The sequence below is a fragment of the Suricata suricatta genome, chromosome 2 (genome assembly GCF_006229205.1).
Source record: "Suricata suricatta isolate VVHF042 chromosome 2, meerkat_22Aug2017_6uvM2_HiC, whole genome shotgun sequence".
NCBI classification, from domain to species: Eukaryota; Metazoa; Chordata; class Mammalia; order Carnivora; family Herpestidae; genus Suricata; species Suricata suricatta.
This window is the reverse complement of record NC_043701.1, coordinates 11028201-11055875: the sequence shown is the minus strand read 5'-3', so window position 1 is coordinate 11055875 and position 27675 is coordinate 11028201. Positions and strand designations below refer to the sequence as shown.

Below are 27675 nucleotides of genomic sequence, written 5' to 3'. Positions count from 1 at the left end.
ATGTCACCGAAAACCCCAACCCCCATCTCCTGGAAAGTGCACGGCCACGGGTAGAGATGGCCTTCGGAGGCCATCAGGCCCCCTGCCCACAGGCCCCCATGCTGAGTTCTCACTCTCCCCGCCCCCATTCCTTACCTGGATTGTTGCAGTTGACGTCCACGGTGATCGGAGATTCTGAGGGACGCAGATAGGGGCTGCTGTACATGTCTTCGATTTCTGGCACTAACAGAGAGAGGTCGCTCCCAGAGTGGGCCAGACCAGTGGCCAGGGAGAGCATCGCACCCCTGCAGCAATCGTTGATCACGGGGTTCTCCCGGGTTGCCACTGGGAGCCGATAGCGACTCAGCAGTTTCCGCAGGAGCCGGTGCACAGACATGTAGGCAGGGATCTCCTCTGCGGGGATCTGGAGGAAGGCTGCCCCGTCCGGCCCGAGCTTTGCCAGCCAGCCCTTTTCCACATTCCCTCTCTTCCGGCCCATTATGACCTGGAACTCGGCCAGAGTGGAGCGGAAGTGGTAGGTCCTGATCCCTGCTTTAGGGGTACGGAAGGGCCCCGGATTGAGGCTTTGGCTTGTGATGCTGATGCCAAAGGGGTTGAGGAGGAGGTTTCCTGGGAAGCGAGCCAAAGGGGACACTCCGGGGTTCTTGAAGGCCCACCACCAGGCTTGGGCTCCAACGAACAGTCCCCCGCCCTCCGCTACGAACTCCTGCAGCTCTTTGACCCCGACATCGCTCACGGGTTCAAAGCAGTAGACACTCGCGTCGCTGGTCAGATGGGGCTCGACGCTGGTGTCTATGCCCCCCACGGCGAGCAGGTTGCTCAGTGTCCTCAGTTCTGTCTGCACCACAATCTTGCCTCTGCGGCCCCCGTCCAGCCAGCGCACAGCATTGAGCAGGAAGGGGCCCAGTTTGCTGACGCTGAATAACACCTTGTGGCCAGTCACGACCACCCGGCCCCGGCCGTAGCGGGCAGCCGCTATGACACAGCCATGGTAGGAGTCTAACCCCAGGGGAAAGGCCAACGCTCCGTGCACCAGCAGCTGGGATGGGAAGCAATCCGAGTTGCTGATGTCCAGCTCTGAAATCCCGTGCAGGAGCTCGTCTCTGTCCTCGGAGAGGTCATCCTCACAGCTGCAAAAGACACAGGTGTTCTCCATTCAAGGAGCGGCCACAGAAAGCCCCGGCACAGCACCCAGCACCTGATCACTTCTAGCTCTCCCAGCGCAGCTGGAGAACGGGGTGGGCGTATCTGACCTCCCTGCGTATGGAGGCTGGGCGGAAGGAAGGCGGGGACATTAATTCTGGTCTGCTCATTCTAAGAAGACATATTCTCCAAAGCAGGGGCGCCTAGGTGGCTCTGTTGGTTAAGGGTCCTACTCTTGATTTCAGCTCCCATCATAAATCTCCCTGTTGGGCTCCACACTAATAGCTCAGAGCTTGCTTGGGTTTCTCTCTCTGACCTCTCTCTCTGCCCCTCCTGCCCCCCAACTTGCAAGTGTGCATTCTCTCTCTGTCTCAAAATAAATAAATAAACACTAAAAAAACACAACACAAATTTATTAAAAAACCCCAAATTCTCCAAAGGAAATCTCAAAGGAGGGCTTGCTGTGTTTACCCAATATTAGATCTTAAATATTCTAGATGTAAGTGTTTATTTCAGACTTTTGCACATGATATAAATGACTGAATGGGAAATCAGGCTTTCATTCTCATAAAAAGCCTGATTTATAAGTTCCAGGCAGCCAATTTTCTGCAGATAAAGTCAATGGAGAACTCAGTTGGTGGCATCACTATTATCTCCAAAGGTGGGGCCGGGGAGCTGATGGCTCCCACTCTAGAGAGACCCTCCTGCCAACCTGAACCCAGAAGGGTCGGCTGCTGACACCCTGCACTCCACCATCATTGCCGGCTCACAGGAGTGGCATCCACACCATCTGCACCTGTCTGCGGGTGACGGACACCATAACCCCAAACAGGAGATGCAGCCCTGGGTACCTAGTGGGATCATGAGGGGGGAGGAGGTGGGGTGACCTCCATAAGCTCGAGACCCCAGAACTGGCTGTGCCACTTTTCTTAGGTAAAGGTGTGGCAGCTGCAGAAGGAGGCTGTTTCCGGCAGGAACGGGGCAAGCGGATGGCAGGTCTGTGCTCCCCGTGGCCGGTAGAGCCGGTTATCGATGGGGAGACCGCGGCGCTCGCAGTAGGCATGAACCCTTCCTGGAGACAAGGTATCGCCCTAGGGACTCGCCAGCTCCTTCAGGTACTAACTTCTGAAATTCAGTTAGCCCTTCTCGCTCTGATTCCATGTTTACCCAGCCACCTTGTGATTATAATCTTGTTTCTGATTCTGATGGTCACCTGCCCAAACAGGCCTGGCCAAGCAGAATGTTCTAGTTTTGTGACATGTCTGTTTCTCAAGCAATATGTTGGACTGTCTGTCTTTAATTTGGTGATTCTAAAATTAAAAATATTAACTTAAAATTTTTTTTATTACTTTATATGTTCATATAAAATTAAATGAAAAATGTGTTTAAACTGTTACAAGAAGGAGTTCTATTTCTAAATTTCATGAAGTTGTTTTACAAATGAAATCAGTGAAGAGGTAGGTTACTGCATTTTATTTACTGTCTTACTTTTTTAAAGTTTATTTATTTATTTTGAGAAAGACAAAGACAGGATGAGTGGGGGAGGGGCGGGGAGCGAGGGAGACAGAGAATCCCAAACAGGCTCCACCAGCAGCACAGAGCCCAACGCGGGGCTCGAACCCAAGAAACTGTGAGATCATGATCTGAGCTGAAACCAAGAGTCAGAGATTTAACTGACCGAGCCACCCAGGCATCCCTGTGTGTAGATTAGGACACTGGCATCACGGTTTACACAGTAGCCTGTTATGACAAGGTGGGTGATACTGAATGTGCAAACTCATTCCCTAGAATGTCCCTAGAACCTCAATGACTCTGGGGAGGTCCTGCTCATGCTAAGCTGGGGGCACCCTCAGAGAGTCCGTTATGTCTAATAGCCATGACTTCCATGCAGGGGGAGAGAAATCTTTGTTTCATAAATTGAAGATATCCCAACTGGATTTTTACTTTTCTTTCCCATTCTCTTCTGAAATGAAACAAAAGTTTTAAAATTAGAATAAATTCATGATAGCCCTGGATTTGAAGAAGGGCACAATCAGTAAACTGGACCAGTGTGAAATTTATAGAAAGTGGAAATCAAATGGAATCAGACTGATCAGAAACCCTTGAAAACAGAAGAATGTGAAACTGCATCTATGTGAAAGAAATAGGTCAAGAAAACAGAGGGGCACCTGAGTGGCTCAGTCAGTTAAGTGTCCGACTTCAGCTCAGGCCATGATCTCATAGTTTGTGAGTCTGAGCCCCACATGAGGCTCTGTGCTGACAGCTCAGAGCCTGGTGCCTGCTTCAGATTCTGTGTCTCCTACTCTCTGTGCCCCTGCCCCACTCCTGCTCTCTCTCAGTCTCTCTCTCTCAAATATAAACGTTAAAAAAAAACCAGAAAGAGTGGGGATTATCCTTTGTCCTGAGAAAATACACTTCAGTAACCAATAATGACCAATCTAGAATTTCAATGCCATTTAACCCTTAAATAAACAAGAATCACTGAATATTTGATGAAAAGTAACCCCATGAAAGAGAAGCATGAAACTAACCAGAGAAAACCAACACTCCAGTAATAGTGATAAATGAAGAAGGAAGTACTAAATAAATATTGTATATTATTGGAGAGTTTTGAGATGACATAATCTCTCTCTCTCACACACAAAAAGGAGCAGGCTGTATCATAAATTCCTCATCAGAATAAAAATATAATTGCCAAACAGATTATCTCGATTTTAATACATGGGCAGAAAGTGAATCTTGATGGGGATGAACACTATGAATAAGTCAACAGGGAAACTGAGTCAAGTGATCGTTCCAGACAGCAATGCTGAAAGGCACAAAGCTGAACATTAGCAGAAAAAAGTTAAGAGAATGAAGGACAAAGGACATCTAACAAGCAGGAGTTAAGAAAGCAAAGAAGGAGAAAAAAGTAGCAAGAAACCCACAATTACATGCAATCCCCTCATACTGAAAATCAGATTTCAGTTCTCAGAAAGACAGGACTCCCCGAATGCAAGCTGGGTAGATGAGATGAGGTGCAGGATCTGGCTGATTCCTGATAAGCTAGTGAACTTCAAACATGAAGAAAAAGCCTTGAAGGCCACCAGAAAGAAAACCAAGCAAAAGAGAACAAACCACCTACAGAGAAATGAAACACGTTCCCTAGAAACAAAGTATTTGGAGGCAGTGAAGACAGTCTGTAGGACCCACAGAGCCACCAAAACTCTCCGGAAATGCTGATACCACATCAAGGGTTTAGAAAATGTACCATCTGTGAAAAATTTCCCCAAAATGTACCTAAGGTTACCCTGTAGGTCTAGGAAAAGAAAAACACGTACAACAGAGAAACAAATTGGCGTCATGAAGCGGTGGTGGGCACGGATACCAGTGTAATTTACAACTACTGCAGAGAACGTGCTGAGAAACGTCTTCTGACGCTTGCTGCGCTTGCAAGAAAGAATCCCACGTTAGCAGAACCATGATGTGCAGAGAAACTAAACTGAGGCAAAACCAAATTGGAACCAACGTACCTGATGATTACAACAAAACATCAGAGGCAGACGGTGAGCATGGAAAGTGTGAGAAAGAGACAAACGACATTCTTAATTTGGAGATGTAGGTTATAAAAACTAGTTCATTCTCAACTCAGATTTAAAAATATAAAGCTTACTAAAACAATAAAGTCAACACAGTAAACATGGCTATGCGTGTATAGGAAAGGTAGCACCTTGTATTACTGGAAAGACAGACGCTTTCATAAATGCTGGGGCGACTGGATAGGCATTTGGGAAAAGATAAAATGGATCCCTCTGTCCCACGACACACAAGACAAGATTCCAAATGCATCAGGGAGGTAAATTTTAAAAAGGAAGCCACCCAAGTACCAGAAGAAACCAAGGGTGAAATCTCAGAATCTAGGTGTGAGGGAAGGCTTCCTATGACCCCAAATCAGATGTGCTAGGAGAAAAGACTGACAAAATTCGCTACATATCCATTTTTGAATGGCAAAAATACTAAGGACATTAAAAAAACAAACACACTTTCATCATAGATAAAAGATGAATATTCCTAATCTGTAAAGAACTCTTAAAATAAGCATACCAAAACCACATCCGAAAATGGGCAAAACAGGTGAAAAGACTGTTTGCAACCATAAAAAAACAAATGACTCTTAACACACACTGATTTACTTATAGAGAAAAGAATGCAGGGGCACCTGGGTGGCTCTGTCAGTTAAGTGTCTGACTCTGAGTTTTGGCTCAAGTCATGATCTCGTGATTCATGGGTTCGAGCCTCTCTTCGGGCTCTGTACTGACAGGGCAGAGCCTGCTTGGGATTCTCTCTCTCTGTTTCCATCTCATCCCCTGCTCATGGTGCTCTCTCTCTCAAAATAAACTTAAAAAAAAAGAAAAGAAAAAGAATCCAAATTAAAACTATCTTGGGATACCATGTCCCAGTTACCAGGCTAAGAAAACTTCAGAAGCCTCTTAACTGTTGTGTCAGAATTGTGTAGGGAAGCGAGCATTCTCTTTCCACTGCTGGTGAGAATGCTTAGTGGTACAACCCAACTTGGAGATGAATTTGGCAATATCTAACAAAAGTGTACCTACATTTATCCTTTGACCTAGCAAGCTTATCTCTAGAAAATTAGCCAAAAGCCACAATTCCAATAAAATAAAAACACTTAACAAAGTTATCCATTACAACTTTAGGACAGCAGAAAAATGAAGGCAACACGAATGCCTGTACAGGAGAGATTGGTAGCATAAACTACGGAACACTCACAGAGACGAACAGAACACCACTATGGAAAAAAAATAAGGGAGGTTTCTAAATATTGTCAAAGAATAATCACCAAGATATAGTAATTGAAAAAAGCAGGGTGTAAAAGAGTATGCTTCTTTTAATTTATAAAATACTGGACACAATATGTATACACACACACACACACACACACACACACACACACGTTGCAAAAAGAAACATGGAAGGAACAATCAAGAAACTAATGAAATCCTTTATCCTAGAGGGTGGGAACAGATTGCAGAGGGAAAGAGAATGAGAGGTTTTTTCCCTCCTGGCTTTAAACATCAATTTAAAAATTAGGCTTTATTTTATTTTATTTAAAAAATTTTTTAATGTTGTATTTATTTTAAGAGAGAGAGAGATACAGCGTGAGCAGGGGAGGGTCAGAGAGAGAGGGAGACACAGAATCTGAAGCAGGCTCCAGGCTCTGAGCTAGCTGTCAGCAGAGTCTGATGCGGGGCTCGAACCCATAAACCATGAGATCATGACCTGAGCTGAAGCCTGACATTCAACTGACTGAACCATCAAGGTGCCCCAGGCTTTACTTTTTTAAAAAGTACTTTTTTTTTAATGTAGGCTCCATGCCCAATATAGGGCTTGAACTCATGACCCTAAGATCAAGAGTCTCAAGCTATACTGAGTGAGCCAGCCAGGGGCCCCTAGAGCAATTTTAGGCTCACAGCAAAATTGAGGGAAGGTACAGATTTCCCATGTACTTTCTGCCCCACACAGATAGCCTCCCCTATCAGGAGAGTACATCTGTTACACATTCAAACCTACATTAGCACATTATCATCACCATCATCATTAGCACATTATCCTTCACATTAGGGATCCATTTTTAAAAAATTTATTTTTGAGAGAGAAAGAGACTGAGCATGAGTGGGTAAGGGTGGGGGCGGGAGGCGAAGCAGGCTCCAGGTTCTAAACCGTCAGCACAGAGCCCAATGCAGGGCCAGAACCAAGAACCCTGAGATCATAACCTGAGCTGAAGTCTGACGCTTAACCAACAGCCACCCAGGCGCCCCTAGGGTTCAGTCCTGTTGTACATCCCGTGGGTTTGGACAAAGGTATAACGACATGTATCCATAATTATGGTACCACACAGAGTATTTTCACTGCCCTAAAAATACTCTGTGTTCTGCCTATTCATCCTCTCCTTCACCCCTGGCAACCACGGATCTTTGTACTGTCTCCATAGTTTTGCCTTTTCGAGATGTCATCCAGTCACAATCATACATCAATCATGCATTGAAGGTGCCTCCATGTCTGCTCATGGCTTTTTAGCTCATTTTTTTTTAGCACTGAATAATACTCCACTGTCTGAACGCACCTCAGTTTATTTACTCATTCGGCCCCTGAAGAACATCTTGGTTGCCTTCATGCTTTGGCGATTATGCACACAGCTGCTGCGAATACCCGTGTGCAGGTTTTTGTGTGGACATAACTCCTTTGGGTAAATAGCAAGGCATGTGATTGCTGGATTGTATGGTAGGAACGGTTTAGTTTGTAAGAAACTGTGAAACTGTCTTCCAAGTGGCCGTACCCTTTTGCATTGCCATGAGCTCCACATCCCTCCTCAGCATTTGGTGGTGTCAGTGTTCTAGATTTTCAGCGTAGTGACAGCTCATTGTTTTACTTTGCATTTCCCTGATGACACGCGATGTGAAGTATCTTTTTATAGGTTTATCTTAACATCTGTATGCCTTATTATGAGGTGTCTGTTAAGGTCTTTAGACCATTTTATTTTATTGTTTTCTTATTGTTATTTTAAGAGGTCTTTATATATTTTGGATAACAATACTTTATATGATGTGTCTCTTGCAGATATTTTTTCCCCAGCCGGTGGCCTGCCTTCTCCTTCTCTTCACAATGTCTTTTGCGAGAAGTTTTCAATTTTAATGAAGCCAGCCTACCCATGATCACTTTCATGTTTCCTTGGTATTATAGCTAAAAAGTCATAGCCATAGTTAAGGTCATCTAGGATTATTTCCTGTGTTATCTACTAGGGGTTTTATAGTTCTGTATTTTACGTTTAGGTCTGTGATCTATTGTGAGTTATTTTATGAGCTATAAGGTCTGTGCCTAGATTCATGTTTTTGCTTGTGGATGCGCAGTTCTGGCATCATTTCTGAAGACTTCCTTTGCTCCATTGTATGGTCTCTGCTCCTGTCAAGATCAGATGACCAGATCCATGTGGGTCTGTTTCAGGGCTCTCTTTCCATTCATCTGGTCTGTCCTTTCACAGATACCACACTTGTTTGTCTTTTGAGTACTGTGGCTGTATAGTGAGTCTTGAGTTCAGTGAGTCCCACTTTGTTCTCCTTTGATATTGTGTTGAATATGCCAACTTTGAAAAATATCAACTTCACACACATGTGAAAAAATCCACCCATCTAAAGTGTACACCTTGATGAGATTTTGTTACATTTATACCCTCGTATAATCACAACAAAAATACATAACATTTCCATCATCACAGAAAACTATCTTTTGCCCTATTTCAGTCAATTCAGTCCCCAGGCAACCACTGACGGGCTGCCTTTCAGTGTAGATTAGATCTGCCTTTTCTACAGTTTCATATAGATGGAATCACAAGTTAGATACTCTGGCATTTGGCTTCTTCCACATAGAATACATTTCTGAGGCCCATCTATATTATTAAGCCTATTAGTGATCTATTCCCTGCTGAGTAGTTTGCCCCTGGGTGGATATGTCACATTTTGTTTATTGGTTCATCTGTTGATAAACATTTGGGTAGCTCCCAGTTTGGGGCTTGCTGCCATGGACCTGGCGGGCAAAACTTTTGTGTGGATGTGTCCTCCCTTCTTCTGGATAAATACTTAGGAATGAGATGGCTGAGTGGTGAAGAGTAGATTTAAACTGATAAGAAATTGCCAAACTGTTTTCCAAAGTAGTCCTGTCGTTGTACATTCCCAACAGTACTGTATGGGAGTGCCGGTTGCTCCATGTTCTTGCCCACACTTCGTGTTAGTCTTCTCAGGAGCGGTTCTAGTGGGGTGTATGGCAGCTAATTGGGACTTTAATTTGCATTTCTCTGATCACTAATCATATTGAGAATCTTTTCATGGGCTTACTGGCCTTTCATAGCTCATCTTCCGTGAAGTATGTTAAAATGCTTTGTCCTTTTATTTTTTTATTGGATTGTTTGTCTTCTTATTGAGATGTAAGAGTTCTCTATGTATCTTGAATGCCACGTCCGTTGTCAGATACAAATGCTGCAAATAAATTTTCTCGTCTGTAGCCTGCCTTTTTGTTTTCTCCTTTCTTTCTTTCTTTCTTTCTTTCTTTCTTTCTTTCTTTCTTTCTTTCTTTCTTTCTTCCTTTTTCTTTCTTTCTTTTCTTTCTTTCTTTCTTTCTTTTTCTTTCTTTCTTTCTTTCTTTCTTTCTTTCTTTCCTTCTCCCTTCCTTTCTTCCTTCCTCTTCTTCCTTTTCTTTCTTCCTTCCTTCCTTTTTGTTTTCTTAATATTATCTACTGAACTGCAGAAGTTATTAAAAATTTTTTTGATGAAGCTCAATTTATCGATCATTTCCTCTTATGGCTCATGTACTTTTTGTGTCCTATCTAGTCCATCTTTGCCTATCCCAAGGGCACAGGTAATCTCTCCTGTGCATTCATTTAGAAGTTTTTGACAAAAAAAGAAAGAAAAAGAAAGAAAGAAAGAAAGAAAGAAAGAAAGAAAGAAAGAAAGAAAGAAAGAAAGAAGAGAAGAGAAGAGAAGAGAAAAAGAAAGGAAAGAAAGACAGTTTTGAATTTTAGTCTCTGCATTTAGGTCCAGATCTTTTTAGTTATTTATTTTGTATGCAGCAGAGTAAGTGTCAGGATTCACCTTTTCCCCATAAGTGTGTCCATTTCCTCCAGGACCACATGTTGAAAAGACAGAGCCCGGATCTGTGAGTCTATTTCTGAACCATGCGTAGTCTTGTTTTGTTGATCTGTATGGCTGTCCTTGTGCCAGAACCACAGTATCTTGATTACTTTAGCTTTCTAGTAAAGCCCTGAACTTAGGTTACATTAGGTCCTTTCATTTGCATTAATTTTAGAGTCCATTTGAACTTTGGTTGTGATTGCACTGAATCTATATGTCATTTGGGGGAAAACTGACATGGTAAAATTACTGAGTGTTCTGATTCATCATCAGTCTGGTGTATCTCTCCATTTCTTTAGGTTTTACTTAATTTCAGTGATATTTTATAGTTTCAGGATATAGGTCTTATAACATGCTGTTAGCTTTTATTCATTAGTATTTCAGGATTCAAGGCCCTATTTTAACTGATATTGTATTATTTTTAACTTCAACTGCCAATTGTTGGCTGCTAATATATAAGACCATAATTGATTTTTATATGTTGACCTTGTATCCTGCACCCTTGCTAAATTCAATTATTATAGTGCTTTTTTGTTGTTTTAAAGGTTTTTTTTACATAGATCTCATGTGTTCTACTAATAAACATAGGTTTACTTCTTAATTTTTCATCTCTGTGCCTTCTTTTACTGGCCTTACTGCACCGGCTATGACCTTTAGTACAATATTGAGTGAAAGCAGTGAGAGCAGACATCCTTCCTTGCCCTGTTCTCAATTTTAGGGTATTTCACTATTATGCATGTTCTTAACAATAGCTTTTTCAAAGATTGAAGAAGTTCCTTTTTATTTCTAGCTTGCTAAAATATAGTCATGACTTGGTACTGAATTTTGTCAGATGCTTTTGTGCATGTATGCGCACGCATTTACTGAATTTTACGGTTTTCTCATTCATTCTGTTACTATGGCGAATCACTTCCATGTTGGAATATTAAACCAGCCCTACGTTCCCAGGATAAGCCATACTCAGTCATGATGTAGTATCCTTTTTATATATTACTTTTATTCTTTTTACAATATTTTAGTAAGAAGTTTTGCATCTGCATGAGGGATATTGTTCTGTAGTTTCCTGTGATGTCTTTCTCTGGTTTTGATACCAGAGAAATACTGATGTAATAAACTAAGTTGCAAAAAGTTTCCTCCTCTTCTACTTTCTTGAAGAGTTTATGTAGGGTTAGTATCTTTTGTTCTTTGAATGTTGGATAAAATTCATCAGTGAAGCTGTCTGGGTCTGAAGTTTTCTTTATTTTTTTAATTTTTTATTTTTTGGACTGTCATTGATTTTAAATAATATTTTCATTTTAAAATTAAAAAACCACTGAAGTAGCTAATATAGTACTGAGTTCCTATATATCCTTCACCCACTTTTCCCAATGTTAACAAGTTACACAGTCATGGTATGTTTGCTAACGCTAAGAAGTTGAAATCGGTAAAATGCTGTTAACTTCAGACGTTACACAGATTTCACCAACTTTCCCACTGATATCCTCTAGGATCCGATCCAGGATTGCATTTACTATTGGGAAGTCTTAAATTACAGCTAAACTCTTTTAACATATATTTTCTGCTTCTTAATAGTTTGTCTCTCTCTGGAAATTTGTCCATTTCATTTAAGCTATCATATTAATTGGCATACAGTTGTAATACTACCTTCTACCCTTTCAATGTCCGTAGGCTCTGTATTAATCATCTGAATTCCATTCCTGGAGTTCATCCTTTGTGTTCTCTCTCTTGTTTTGTCATCAATATATCTAGAGATTTATCGCTTGATTTTTTTTCCCAATTAACCAGTTTCTGTTTTTACTGATTTTCCCTATTGTTTTTCTATTTCCTGTTTCATTGACTTCTGTTCTCATCTTTATTATCTTCTTTTTCCTTCCACATATTTTGGGTAAGGTTTTAATTTTTTTTTAAGCTTTTGATGTGGAAATTGAGGCCATTGAAATCAAGCTTTTCCTTTTTTCTAATGAAAGCATTTAAAGGTATATCTGTACTCCTTTAACTACATTACACAAATTTTGGCGTGTTTTCATTGTTATGCAGTTCAAAACATTTCCTAATTTCCTTGGCAGTTTCTTTTTGACTTGTAGGGTATTTATGTATTTTTAACTTACAAATATTTAGAGATTTCACATATTTTTATCTTATTGATTTCTAGTGTAACAGCACTGTGGTCAGAACATACTATGTATGGGGGCACCTGGTGACTGTTAAGAGTCTGACTCTTATTTTCGGTACAGGTCATGATCTCCCAGCCATGAGATCGAGCGCTGCATTGATTGGGCTCCACACCTGGCACGGAGCCTGCTTAAGGTCCTGTCTCTCCACCCCTACTCCACTCGTGCATGCGCTCTCCCTCTCTCTCTCTCTCTCTCTCAAATAAATAAGTAAACTTAAAAATAAAAGAAGTGTACTTTGCTGTTATAACCATGTCAGTATTTTACATATTCAAAAAATAAAATTAAGGGGCACCTGGGTGGCTCAGTTGGTTAGGCGTCTGACCTTGCTCAGGCCATGATCTCAGACTTGAGGGTTCGAGCCTCGCATTGGGCTCTGTGCTGACAGTACAGAGCCTGGAGCCTGCTTCGGATTCTGTGTTTCCCTCTCTTTGTGCCTCTCCCCTGCTGTCTCTCTCTCTCTTTCTTAAAAATAAAAAAATATTTTTAAAATAAAGTAAATAAATAAACAAACATGGGCAAAAACCCACATTAAATATCAGTAGGACCAAATGAAAAAAACAAACAATCCAGGTACCTTCTGAATATAATACTTGGACATTCTATGCTCAGTGAAGTATACCCTGAGGACAAAAATAAATACAAAGAAATCTTTAGAACTTACTATTTATGCTTTTGGTTATAGTATAGGAACAGTAGTAGTGAAATTGTTTTGTGTGCGCTGTAGGACTGAGCAAACGAGTAAATGCTGAAGTTGTAGAAACCACTGTTCTCATTACGGGAGATGGAGGCTACAAAGCTGTGGTTCTGGAGAAAAACTAGCGGTATCAGGATGAACTTAGGATTAGGAGATCAACCTGGCTGTCTTCTGAGGAGCCCAGAAGAGGACAGTCCAATAGCAATGATACTGTGATGATCATGGCTTCTAAATACCATTCACCACTAACAGGAATGAGGAGTTCTTGAAGAAATGGCTGAATCCAGTTTTGGACTAGAAAAAGGGCACATAAACCTGCACCGTCTTGTACCACACACTGAGGAAATATGAGAAACCTGACGGGGCACATCAAATGATGTAGGAGTCAGCTCACTAGAGCTTTTCCCCTGCCAAATTTGAGTCAGTGTGACCTTCAAAAACAGACAATAAATGATTCATATTTGATTTTTTTAAAGGGTCCATGTGTGGGGTGTCTAGGTGGCTCAGTCAGTTAAGCATCTGACTCTTGGTTTCAGCTCAGGTCATGATCTCATGGTCATGATCTCTGCACTGACAGTGCGGAGCCTACCAGGGATTTTCTCTCTCTCTCTCTCTCTCTCTCTCTCTGCCCCTCCCCTGCTTGCTCTTGCTCTCTCTCTCTCTTTCTCTCTCTCTCTCCCTCCCTCTCAAAATGAGCTTAAAAATAAAGGGTCCATGAGTACAGAGTGATACTCAAGCAAAAATTTAAAACCACCACAAAATCAACAACAAATATTGTGGGGGTGGGGAAGGAAAGCTCTTCTTGACAGAGGATCCCAACTAACTCTGATAGAAACCTACAAGTAAACCTGCACTCAGCCAGAAGGTCAGGTTGCTGCAGGTGCTCCGAAGAGAGGCATTCATATCAGAATGGGAGAGGGTGGCAGAGGTCTTCTGGCAGAGGTGACATTTGACATGAATCCTTAAGAAAGGGGCAGGAACCACCCGTGGGCAGTAGAAGTAATCACTTTTGTAAATATTGACCTGGGCCCCGGTCATCAACTAGTGCCAAAACCACAGGGTTAAGGTTGCTGGTGAATAGGACATTAATACTCTCAATGTGTCACACCGTGGGTTAAACTCATTAAAAAGGGGGAAAGACACTAGTACACTAGGAGAATTTGGCAAATTCTAATTTAACTAAATGGCCAATCCTATCGTCACCAGTAAAAATAAAATTGATGTCACATGCCTCCCGATTTGATACCTCGTAATGAGCCCAATGTCACCAATATAGTATTCTTGCCAAAAAATGTTTGGACGGAGTATAACCATAAGAAAATAATTAGACAAATCCAAACCAAGGGGCACTGCACAAAACAGCTGGGCTAGATGCTTCAACAACACCAATGTCCTAAAAGATAAGAAAAGCTAGCAAATGTTTTGGTTGGATCCTGTATTTAAAAAAAATCTAAAAAAGATGTTGTTGGGGGTAATTGCAGACATTTGAACATGGACATTAAATAATAGTGTATCAACGGCACTTTTTTTTAGATCATTGTATAATGGTTATACTGGAAAATGCCCTTGTCTTTAGAAGATCTTTACTGAAGTATTTAGATGCGATGTGTTACTTTGTCTATAGGTTTCTCGCGAATGGTTAGGCAAAATAATCTGCTTCTGTGTGTTTACACAGTATATGTGACGAAGTCTAGCCACTGATGTATCTAGGTGAAGGGTATGGTTATCATTACATCATTTTTGCAATGTTCCCATAAGTGTGAAAATTTTTAAATAAAGAAAAAATTAAGGATGAGGCGCCTGGGTGGCTTAGCCGGTTGAGCATCCGACTTTGGCTCAGCTCACGATCTCATGATTCATGAGTCTGAGACCCACGGCAGGCTCTGGGCTGACAGCTCAGAGCCTGGAGCCCATTTCAAATTCTGTGTCTTAGTCTTTCTCTGCCCCTCCCCTGCTCACACTCTGTCTCTCTCTCCTTCAAAAATAAATAAACATTAAAAAAAAATTAAGGATAACTAGAAGAATAGAAAAATCATGTGTAATTTCCAAACAGTGAGAAGAGGAAAAAAAAAAAACCTCAACCAATGGATCAAAAGGCTGTAAAGGAAAATTTCAAAAAAAGCAACAAGAAAGTATAACAAAATATCGAGTAAGATTATAGCAACTAGAACATCAAATTTTTTGATTATATAAATGAATTATTTACCTTGTAAAAAGCAGAGCCACTCTGATTAGGTTAAACATCAGATTTACACTAAGAGACAAACCTTTTAGAAAAATATAAAGAGTAACAGGATCAACCAAGAAGCAAATCAAAACAAAAAAACTCAGAATAGTAACCACATACTGGACAAAATAAAATTCAAGGTGAAAAATACCAGTTGCTAGGAAGAAGGATGTGTTATTCTGACAAAATGTACACACCATGAAAAAAAATTCATGAGTTTATAGGATGCCAAAATACAGCTTTATAATATGGAAAATGAAAGCCAAATTCAATTCTAAAATCTTAGTGGGAGTGCAGAACAGTTGTCTCAGAGAGCTCTTTAAGATCAAGTACATAAAAATTAAGTAATTTATGTAGAATATGAATAACCAGTTGATCCAAGGGATAAGTTTAGTCATACGTACGTAACAGAAAATATTTACAGAATGTTCTCAAAAAACAATATTGTTACTGGTATTTTGCTGCGTCAAAAAACTAATGCTATTTAAAATATGAGATAACAGTACCATGGTTAGATTTAAAGATCAGTCCTTATCTCTTAGAGATACACTATTTTATGGACAGAATGATGCAATGTCAGGGACTTGCTCAAAACAAACTGGAGGAGGGAGGAAAGGGGTAGGGGGGTGATGAGTGGAGACAGCTGGGAGTTGATAACTGACCTAGCTGGGTGATGGATACGTGTGCATTCACTGTTCTTTCTGTTTCAGTAATGTTTGAAGATTCCCAGTATAAGAAGTTTCTAAAAGGAAACTGCCAAGTATTTAAAATGAATAGGTGTACATCCAGCCTGTGTGGGTTACAGTGAAGGGATATTCATTATATCTGTATGTACAGGAGAAGAATTAGAAAGTAACTTGACTGTGTGCTAACAGGCGAATAGTTAGATGATTTACAGAACTCTCCAACGTGGGATGCTGTGCAGCCATTCTGAAGAATGATGCACACGATCAGATATATGCACATGGAAGATGTTCAAGGTAAATTAAATGAAAAACCAAGTTGCAGATCTCTTTGTCTCTCTCTATTACCCCCGCCCCTTCCACACTACCCCCACACGAATGGGGGAAAAGTCAGAAAAGACAGAGTCCAAACTCTGAATGAACAAATTAGCAGGGGCAGAAGGAGAGGTGGAGATGAAGATCTTTCCCTTTTTACTTTGCATACTTCTGGATTATTTCTGTTATTTTCCAGCAAGTATCTATTCTGAAACTGAAGAAACGAAAATGTTCATAAAAAGTGGATGATCTGAATTGTGATTTAGCAATTACTCTTCTAATGTGGCCTGTCTTCCCACTTGGATTCACTTTCTAACATGTCTTGTTTATTTTTTGAGAACCAGCTAATGCAATTTTAGTTTGCATAACTAAGCATGCAGTGGGATGGACGGAGTAGGAGTTAGGTCAGGATATTTACCCCCATCATGCCTAGCTATGACCCTGACATAAAATTCTGTAGTTAGCATTCTGAATACTCCTAACGCGTAATAAGCAATGACCTCCAGTGACTTATGGATTCTTGTTATGTAAATTTATTAATTAACATCTGCGTAAGGTTTGTCAATTCAGGTTTCACAGGGGTGTTTTCCAGCCAAGGAACTTGGAGCACGCAGGCATTTGCGAGCACGACCGTTTGTACAACATTCTTTTCTATGTATCTTGATGACTTTGAATGTATATGGGGATCACTGTAGACAGAAAACCAGTCTCAGTGGAATAATAGCTAAAAGGAGGACAAGGATGTCCTACTCCAGCACTTTCCATTTAGAGGGAAGAAGAGGTGAAACTGTCTGCCAAGGTCACGCTGCATGTACTGGCAGGGAGATCCGGGTTTCCAGGTTCCAGTGAAACTCACTATCACAGCCCCCTTCCTACAACAGTTACTTGTTTTTTGTACTTTCTCCCAGGTCTGGTTACTGGAGAGGTTTCTGTGCTTTTAATGACCAGATCTTTGGAAGCCATTTTCTTGACATATGAAATACTGCCTGGAATGGGATAGACAGTATACTCAGTAAATGCTGGCTCTGTATGAATGAACAACATTCCTTAATAGACCTCTTTAATAGAAGCCCAAGATTTCGGTAAAGGTGAGACCAGGGACTTCTTATCCAAAAGAGGGACTAGACAAACTGTTTTGGTTGATTCTCCTAAACTCCTCCCTAAGATTGATCATCTAATGATACATTTAATCTACATCACAGCTCTTATTGGTGGAGCCAATTCGGTCCCTAGTACCTGTTTTATTAAATGTATACAAGGATAAAATGTAGCAATTGATCATGATGACGTGGCCTCAGTTTGGTGGAGGAAGTAGGTGAAAACATGAGTTTAAATGCCAGCACTTGGGGCACCTGAGTAGCTTAGTTGGTTAAGCGTCTAACTCTTGATGTCTGCTCAGGTCATGAGCTCCTGGTTGGTGGGATGGAGCCCCGTGTCAGGCTCTGCGCTGACTGCATGGAGCCTGCGTGGGATTCGCTCCTCCCTCCCTCTCTGCGCCTCTGCTCTTGCGCACGTTCTCTCTCTCTCTCTCTCTCTCTCTCTCTCTCTCTCTCTGTCAAAGTAATTTTCTAAAAGGCCAATACTCTACACAACTTGGAGAACACATGTGATCGGGGGTAAAGCAGCATAATGATGGATGCTAGGGAAGCATCAGTGGTTGGGAATGATATTCATGACATCCTACAACTTATATACCATAGTGTGGAGGCTGGATGTCAAAATAATTACAGTGTCTTAGGTATGTGAGCATGTTTCTTAATTCATTTAGTCCTTACAGCCACCCTGAAAGGTGGTCATCACTAATCCCACTTTAGAGATGAGGCTTAGAGAGGGTGGCTACGACACCAGGTAACAGCGCGTGCACCAGAGGTGGGCACTGACTGAAGTCTGCCCAGTCTACAGTCTGCGCTCTCTCCAGGTGTTATGAATGCTGAGTCCTGCAGTCAGACTGCGTAGTTCATGACAATGGACCCAGTGTTTTTTCATATGAAATGATGGAAGGTGAGGCTTGTTCTGCACACAAGGCACCACGCCATCGGCCTCAGAGCCCAGGCACAATCGAAGCATTGAGTGAAGCCGACAGGAGAGTAGAAATCGGTCAGGGAACAGCCTACAGGCGGCTTCGTCTTACAGGCGCACGGAGGCTAGTGTTCTAAATGCAGACGATGACGCTTTGCTTTCCAGGCAGGAAGCGAGGGCAGTGACTGGGAGGCCCCTGTCCTGACGCCCGTGGGCAGTCTCACCGGCTAAAAGTAGATCATCTGGTTTTATTACTTAGGGGGTTTATTTTTCTGATCAAAAAGTAGACTCTTCTTCTGATAAAAATGTGATTCATCTTGATAAGACCTGCGGACAGTTTACTCTTTTAGAAAGCCAGGAGGATCCCAAGATCTTATTTAGAATTTAACTTAGTAAGAAATAGGCAGCTATCTTAATTTACACTCTTATGTTTAAATGAGGGCTTAAAAATAAAATACTTTGGCAGAGTATCTGAATCCACAGGGGCTTTCCATCTGAAGCTCGCTTAGATTTTCCATGATGGAAATAGTCTCCCTTCTTAAATTCTAATAGAAGCATGTTGGTGTCTTGTATTGTCTAATCCTTCTAAAATGTTTCAAAACTATTCTCCACAGTACTACCTATTAGAACAAAAGTAGAGAAAGAGCCAAATGCTACACAGCAGACAAATGATTACATAAATAAGGCCTACTCACTGCATTCTCATGAAGTGAATCAAATATAACTTTAAAGATTATATAGAATGAAAAATAGTCCTGAGTAGAATTTAAAATAGCACGTATAGTAAGAAGACAATGATGTAAAATTATGGATGAATGGGGAAAATAATATATGAAAATGAAAAGAGTTGTATTGTGAGTTTATTACTTACTCCTTTTTAATTGAAAGCTAGGGGGTGCCTGGGTGGCTCAGTCAGTTAAGCATCCAACTTTTGAGTTTGGTTCAGGTCATGATCTCATGGTTTGTGAGATCAAGCCTGGCGCTAGGCTCCACAGTCACAGCAGGGAGCGCACTTGGGATTCTGTCTCTGTTTCCCCCTCTCTTCCCCTCCCTTGCTCATGCATGTGCATGTGCTCTCTCTCTCTCTCCAAATAAATAAACTTTAAAAAGTCTTTAAATGAAATGAAAATTAAAAAAATAAGAGATCCAACAATATTGAAAAGGTGGTTTAAAAGAGTATCCATGAAAAAGAAAGATAATTCAAAAGTGTTGGCAATTGGCAATGCGCGCACACACGCATTTATATGTATATCAGAGATGTGAAAAAAACTGAACTACTAAGAGTTAAATTTGGTTTTATATTGTTTGTTTATGTCATAATATTGTGCATTGATAGATGTGGAAGATCTTTAACAGGACTTGTGAATTGCTTTTCTTGTCTTTTAATGTTTCTTGTATGTGAAGTGATATTTTGGCCTTTTCCTTCTATAATATTTTCTACATATAGCTATATTTTTTGAATAAATGTTGGAACATACTGAACAACAGGTTAGTATCTGACTTTATTTCATTTCATAGTACCCTCTAAACGATTTTCCCCATGCGCAAAACTCTATTCTTGAAAGTAGTTTTAATGGCTAGTTAATAATTCTCTAATTTCTTTAGCCACACCACTCTTCCTTATTACAAACTGCTACACTGAATATCCTTGTACATGAATCTGATTACATCTCTGATTCTTTTTTTTTTTAAGTCCTATTAAACTGTTTTTCTCCTGAGACCAGTACCATACTGGTCTTGAATTTATTTTAGTTTAGTTTTTTACATTTATTTATTTTGAGAGAGAGAAATAAAGAGAGAGAGAGTGTAAGTAGGTAAGGGGCAGAGAGAGAGAGGGAGAGAGAGATAAGCCCAAGCAGGCTCCATGCTCTGAGCGCAGAGCCCAGTGCAGGGCTCAAACCCGCAAACTATGAGATCATGACCTGAGCTGAAATCAGTAGTCAGATGCTCAAATGGCTGAGCCACCCAGGCACCCACTAACGAACCTGAATTTAAATAAAAAAAATAAAAATAAGTAAAAATAAAAATGCTATTTTTAAAGGTTTATTAAGGTCTAGTTTACATAAAATAAAATTCACTTGATTTAGGTTTATAATTTAAAAAATTTTTAATGTTTATTTTTGAGGGAGACAGAGAGACAGAGAGACAGAGAGACAGAGAGACGGAGAGAGTGTGGAGGAGGGGCAGAGAGAGCAGGAGACACAGAATAGGAAGCAGGCTCCAGGCTCTGAGCCGGCGGCAAAGAGCCCGACACCAGCTTGGAACTCACGACTGCGAGATCATGACCTGAGCCAAAGTCAGTCACTCAACTGACTGAGCCGCCCAGGGGCCCCAGGTTTCGGTTTATAATTAATGAATTTTGATAAATATATAGTTTGGCAACCACAGTATCAGGTGGAAGGAAGATGGCTCAGTGTCTACTCTTCAGCCTTGACTACACGAGAGTGAATGTTAAACCTTTGGGGAGAGGAGGAGAGGGTTCTTTTTTCCCACACTAATATCAACGTGAGCATTTCGTCAATGTTTCACATCTCTCTCTCTCTCTCACACACACTAACACTCTTGTGCCTTTTACGTTCGCCTCCGTGCTTCATGTCAGCCAGTCAGCTCAGGAGAATCACTTCAGTCCATCTACAAGTCTAAAATGACCCACCCAACATATGAGCGATGCTAGGCTATAGCTACCTGTAGAGGTCAAGAGGGGCAGGGTTGTGATGCAAGCTTACTTAGTAAATAACCGATACCAGACCCCACAGTCTCCACAACAGAGTCTGCATATGTCCCTTATTAACTCTCAGTTTTCCTCAGGCATCAGTCTTCAAGTTGATTTTACATGTGTGCATACATACATAGGAGTGCGCGTGCGCACTCACACACACACACACACACACACACACACACACACACACACCCTAACACCACCCTGCAATTCAGAATCATTGATGATGAGAGATGATTCAGGTAGACCCAAAGAAAAAAAGAGGTATGGCTTTGGTAGAGAAAACCATCTTTGAAGGCAAGCAGGAGGGGGGATTAGGTCGTTAAGAAATAGAATTATGGCCAAGTCTTAACCTCTCTATTCCTTAGGATGAAGGTCACTGGTAAACTGAAATTTGATCAATTTGCTCAATCACTATGCCTCAGAAGAACTGTGTCTTTCCTCCCTGCACACACGGGGTTTTGTTTCAAGTGTTCCGTGCCAAGGAGAGGCCACAGCCCATTTTCTGGGTGTCTGTCCTAACCTTGCTGTGCTTTCCTCGTGACTGTGCTCCCGCCAGTCAGAAACACCAGTACCCTCTGCTCCAAGGATGCTGTGAGGCTTAACGTACAACAGCCCGTGGCCTGGTACACTTCTTCTACTCCTGGAACTGTGCCAGCCTCTACTCTCCCTCATCCATCCATCCAGTCCCCACGAATGTTTACTGAGCACCTACAAACCTGCTTACGTTCAGCCCCGCAGGAGATGCCAGAGCACAGTGTGAACAGAGCAGGCTGGTTAGCGCTCTTAGACAAATTTCCATGTCACCCGTCTCTGTACCCATCACCGGCCTCCCTCATTCTCCATCATCAGGTTGTTTGCCTGCAGACATAAAATCCTTTCCTAAAGCTTAGGCTCGGGGCGCCTGGGTGGCTCAGTCAGTTAAGCCTCCGACTTCAGCTCAGGTCAGATCTCACGTTCGTGGGTTCGAGCCCCGCATCGGGCTCTGTGCTGACAGCTAGCTCAGAGCCTGGAGCCTGCTTCCAGTTCTGTGTCTCCTTCTCTCTCTGCCCCTCCCCCTCTCATGCTCTGTCTCTCTCTGTATCAAAAATAAATAAAACATTAAAAAAATTTAAAAAAAAAGCCTTAGACTCGGCACAAACAACATATTTTAAGCTAGACACCAGGGAACATAATGGTCACTAAGAAGTTTCTCTGCTTGAAGAGCCAAGTGGTCTGGTCTAGGGAGGCATCAGCAATGGTCTGGTCTGAGTGCCTGGTCTGAGAAGGCAGGAACCCCTCCCGTGCCTCTGGGTATTTTAAAAATCAGGTAGATTTAGGGTGAATCAGTCAACTACGTGCCAAGTTCTCTTCTGTTAGCCTGGGAGCAACCTAAAGACACGAACCATGTCTGTTTTTGAACCTGGAACCAAATCCCCACTGGGGTAAATGCACTTACCTAACTAAGACTGGGGTCTTGGGCATCTTCTTGGAGACTTTAAAGAAACTTGTGTCCCCTTTGTTGTCTGTGAAATACACGCCGGCCACGCTGGTCACGAGGTTGCCAGGGAACGTGAAAAGCACCCTTTCATCATCGCCCTGGTTGGCCCAGTCCCAGGCCTGGCCTCCAATGAGCAAGCCCCCTCCGCGTTTCATAAACTTGACCAATTTTTCCGTCATGGTTTCATTGTAGGCATCAATGCAGTAAACCCCCAGGGATTCCTTCACTTCCGGCTCAATCTTTGCCTCCACCCCAGAGCCCTCAAGAATTTTGGCCAGGGGGGCCAGGGATGGGTGTAGGCCAATGGGAGCCCCGGGGGAAGAACACAGCCAACCCACTGCATTGAGGAGAAAGGGAGTGAGCTGGGCTTCTACCAAGTAGTCTTCGTGGGACACCACCACCAGGCGGCCTCGGCCATAGGAGGAGGCGGCAATGAGGACCTGGCCCATGTCATTCACCATGACCGGGAAGGAGGCCTCTCCAATGAGAAGCAGTTCGCAGGGGATGGCATCTTCCGGGACATCCCAGCTCGTCACTCCATTCATAAGTGCCTCAAAGGCAGCAGAGGGAGTCGCCATGGCTGGATCGACTTCTGTAGAGAGAAAAGCAAAGACTCTGTTTGGGGAAGAACAGATGAACAATGAAATAAACAAGCCCGCATTTCACTGCTCCCCCAGCTGGGGCAATTCTTCCATCTCTGCAGACGAGACGGACTGTGAAATGACGCAGGGACTCACAAGGGTGGGGGGTCAAGGTATCCAATCCAGGAGAACGCATCGCACCCTGCCCAATCCTCCTAAACTCCTGTGGACAAACTGAAAGAGCCTGACACTTTTCCACCGCAGTAGGAAACAAACAGAAGTAAAGAATGAGGGTAGAATTGTGTCCCCAAAGAGATACATTTAAGTCCTAACTCCCTATACCTGTGAGGGTGACCTTCTTTGGAAATACGGTCTTCGCAGGTATAGTCTGGTTAAGATGAGGTCATACTGGATTTGAGTGGGCCCTAATCCAGTGACTCGTGTCCTTTAAGAAGAAATCAGGATGCAGACACACAGGGGAGAATGCTAAGAGTTGGGAGTGATGTATCTACACCAAGGGCGGCCAAAGGTTGCTGGTGAGCACCAGAAGCTGAGAGGGAGGCATGGAGCAGATTTTCCTTCAGAACTTCCAGAAAGAACCACCTGGCCAATACCTCGACTGCAAACTCCTATGCCCCCAGGACTGGGAGAGAATAGGTTTCTGCTCTTTAAAACCCCCCAGTTTGTGGTAATGTGTTACAGCAGCTACTGGAAATGCATACGGTGGTGCATCATGGTGTCCCACGCCAAACTCACTAAGCCCAGCTTGGGGACCCCGGAATTTCAGTCTGGAAAGCCCGCGTCCTCCAAGATGTTGCCTTGGTCACAGTCACAAGCTGGGGAAGAAGAAACCAGAAGTCCTCTTTGGCTCGAATCCAGAAGCAGAATGTATGCCACGTGTTGTGAAATTGTGGCAGATTCTTACTTGTGCCCAAACGCAGGCTCCCTGCCCCGGATGCCCTACAGTCTGACCTCCACTGTATGCGCTTTACAGAAGCAATTCCCTCAACAGCAGATATGTTTTCATAATCAGGACATGGAGGGCTTGCCATTCTCACCGACCACTCGGGGGCACCGGACTGTGCTGGTCCCTGAGGCTCGCCCCACCAATAACGTTATGGCCTGAGCCAACCAGCACATCTTCAACCTGCTGACCCGTTTACTTTCTATCCTTCTCTTGCCTCTTCTGAAAATGCAGATATTCCCATGTTTTTAATCTTTGGCCCTTAACCTCTTCTCTTTCTGTTTCCCTTGTCAGAGAATATTCTCGCTCTGAAGGCGATATGGCAAAGCAGCTCCAAGCTCAGCCCTGGTGGTAGGTAAGTTCCCTGCGCTTGCTTGAATTTCAGCTCTGTTCCTTACTACCCGTGAGGTGAGGCAGCACACCTCAGCCCTCATTTCCTCACTCATTAAGAAGGGATAAGAGTGTCTCCCACATCAGGTTGTCCCAAGGATTAAGGGAAAAAACAGGGTAAGTGCATTTCAATTATTTTTTACATATGTGTGTGTGCATATATACATATATATATACATATGTGTATATATGTATACACACATACACATGTATGTTTGCTTATCATTTGGTTATGGGCAAGCTATTTAACTTGCTAATGTGCATAATAGAGAATTCTTGCAAAACGAACAAAAATCAAACTTAATGTTAGAATTTACAAATACTGGACTAAGCATTTAATGATTCCTATTTTTTTTTTAAGTTTGCTTATTTTGAAAGAGAGATGATGGCGGGGGGCGATGGGGGAAGAGCAGAGGGAGAGAGAGAGAGAGAGAGACAATTCCAAGCAGGCTCCACGCTGCCAGCATAGAGCCCAATGGGGGGCTGGATCTCACAAATGGTGACATCATGACATGAGCCGTTCCAAGAGTCAAACGCTTAACCAACTGGGTCACTCGGGTGCCCCAGTGATTCTAATTTTATAGCTTTCGCATTTTGGAGCCAGTGCTGACATTAATATTAATTATTACTACATTTAGTTCTCAAGTATTTCCATGGGCCCTTGAAAAACGCCGAGGCACAGACAAAAAGGCTCTGGTTCTGAGGTAACCAATAAACTCAAGATCCCTCCTGAAAGAGCACATTCTGCCATTTGCAGAGGCCTCTAAACCTAAAGAAGTACTGAATTTATTCTTTTCCCCTTAAACTAGCTCTTCTTAGGCGAATTACAAAGCTCAGTGTCCCTCATTGCTAAGGAGACATCTACCTCAGAGAAGCTTTGAGACCAGAGAATCAGCAAGTGACTGGTTAACAAGAGCTTGTCCCTTCTCTGCTCTTCCTGGTGTCCACAAATAGCCAGGACGGCAGACCACACAGTCAGAGTTGTGTCCCTTCTCCCTCCTGTCCCGTATCCAGCTGGTCACAGTCCTGTCAAGGTCACCATTCACAGTTTCCAACCACACTGCCAGTAACCTAGTTCGTGTGCTCAGCAATTCATTCCTCGACCGAAGTGATCTGGTTTCTAAGTCACCAGGGTCTTGTTCTTGCCTCTGTTCTAAAGCCACTGATCACATTAGTTCCTGGAAGAGAACCCCCGCCTGGAGCTTTGCCTTTTCCCACGGGGTTACATCCTAAACCTTCATCCCGGGGGTTTAAGGTGCCTGGAGCTGGCTGCTCCTTCCATTTTCTGGCTGTGTTTCAGGCCACCTAACTGCTCTGCAGCTTCCAGAACCCCTGGACATGCCCTGCTTTAGTTTTAGATTCTCTTCTCTTCCTGTTCCCTCTCCCACATCTGTTAAAAATAACAACGATAATATAACTTCAAGCAAACATTAAATGATCGAGTATATACATCATTGGGTTCCTCAACTGATCATCTCTCACTCATCCTAAAACGTCTTTCTTCATCGCCCAGTCGGTTGAGCATTTACCCACTAAGAAATCTGACTTCCTCCTCTGTGGGGTCCCTTGAACTTTGCAGCTGGTTCTGTTCCCACTTGAACCAGTTATATCCAGGATGCAACACTGGACTTTTAAATGAAACACTTCCTGTTTGTGCCCAAATCCCTGTGTGCTCTCCTCGCATGGGGAGTGCAGATAGATGGGCACAGCCTGGGGGAATCCCTTTCATTTCTCTAAGTTCTTCATCCTTGGTTCTCCTTCCACGGCTCCTGCTTTTTCTCCTTTGGGCCAACTCTGGCCTCTTTGAGCTTGCTGGAACCCAAGGCACCCCTAAAGCAGAAAGTACCTCGGGCACAACTTGTAACTCAGGGAGAGAGCTTCACAACCCCTTCCTCCTACCACAAAGAGGCCTCATGCCACCTAAATGGAGTTTCCCTTGAAGAGCGGTGTTCGGCAGGGAAGGAGGGGAGTGGGCAGTTCTTGGATAATGCACCACATCCTGCATTATTGTTTGATTTCAAATCCCCAAAGTAGAGTATGTGTCTGAGATCAGGGGATGTGTTTGAGTCTTTGGATTCCCCAGGAGAATGAAGAGGTAGGCCAAGGGTGGATGACTGAGCAATAAATGTGGGTATCAAGGGCAGACCTAGGATCACCTCTGCAGCAAAGAGCTACCTTGGCCTTGATGAATGATTAATGTCACAGACATCCAGTCCTGCAGGTCCTCCCTTCTTCATGCCATTTTCTTCCATGAGCCCCTTGTTTCTTTTCCCTTATGTACATCCAATATCCTTTCCAGTGTCCGTCCACTAAGCTAAAGTTGGGGTGGGCTCACCCTTCTTTTGCATTCTGTCCTATGTACTTCCAGGTCAATCTTACTTGTTTTTCACTTACATATGGTTTAATTGGGGTGCCTGGGTGGCTCCGTTGGTTGAGCATTCAACTTCAGCTCAGGTCATGATCTCATGATTCAGGAGTTCGAGCCCCACACCTGGAGCCTGCTTTAGATTCCGTGTCTCCCTCTCTCTTTGCCCTCCCTCACTCTCTCTCTCTCAAAAGAGAAACATTAATAAATGTTTTAATGGTTTAACATATCTAAAGGGATATGTAATTTGCGTGGAAGGACACAGATGGCAAAATAATAAACAATTTTAAAAATTAAACAGATTCCTATATAGCTACTACCCAGCTTAAAAAACAGACCATTACCAATATCTTTGAAGGCCTTCTCATGGCCCTGTCTTATCCCTCCCCCATTCCCTAAAAAGCACGATTCAAAATGCCATTTTCCTATTCCCTGTTCCTATCTTACTGCATTCCTTTAATTCCTGAGTTCCCCTGGGGCTCTCTTCTCTCACATTTGCTCAGTTCTCTCAGGGGGAAACTCCCAGGAGAAGGGCATCAGGCAGGAGCCCAAGCCCCGGAGTGGTGATGGCCTGCCTCCGAGAGCAGAGCGTTCTATCAAATGGACAACGTGCAACACAGGTCATTGTTAACCTCGAGGGGGTGTTGATACCGAATTTGGTGTGGGATCCTCTCGCTCCAGCCAGACTTTTCTACGTTGGCCCAGAGCCAGTCGGCCTAGAGCTTGTCGGTGACGTCAGAGGAGGAACAGAGAGGGGCTGGGATGGGGGGAGGACAGGTGGGGGGGTGGGGAGGATGGACGGGGGAGGACAGAATGGGGAGGAGGCGAGCGAAGCGGAAAAGCTCTGCCGGGCAGGGAATGCTTAGACCCGCTGGCACGGTTGGGGTGAGCTATGGGTACACAGACACTGGCCCTTGCACTTAGACACACACAGACACACCCAGTCTCCGGGGGGCCGCTGAGAGTGGGCTAGGGAACTCAGTCTCCAAGCCGGTGTTTACAAAGATCAAAGGGCAGTAGGACAGAAGTGATGCTCTGTCACCAGCCACTTGTGTGACCCTGGGCGAGCCCAGCCCCCTCCCAGGGCTGCGGCATTCTCCCCCGACGCAGCTGCAGACGAGATGCCGTTCTCCCGCTCGGGCCTGCGCGACTCTCGACGACACAAAGCACGCAAACACAAACATCAGATGTCAGCGCCCAGAGAGGGGCAGCACTGCGGCAGCGGCGACGCGGCGCCCAGACC

The 27675-nt window shown here is 43.2% G+C and overlaps 1 protein-coding gene across 5 annotated transcripts in view; it reads right to left on the bottom strand.

The window, feature by feature from the left end:
• TCAF1 (TRPM8 channel associated factor 1) overlaps positions 1-27675 on the bottom strand; it is a 50508-nt gene that overhangs the window by 8197 nt on the left and 14636 nt on the right. For all 5 annotated transcript variants that reach the window (XM_029922122.1, XM_029922128.1, XM_029922111.1 and 2 more), the window contains exons 2-3: positions 22091-22724; positions 136-1130 (exon numbers count right to left, since the gene is read on the bottom strand). In XM_029922122.1, coding sequence (XP_029777982.1) covers positions 136-1130; positions 22091-22710 — 1615 coding nt within the window. In that variant the 5' untranslated portion in view covers positions 22711-22724. The remainder of the gene's footprint in view (positions 1-135; positions 1131-22090; positions 22725-27675) is intronic.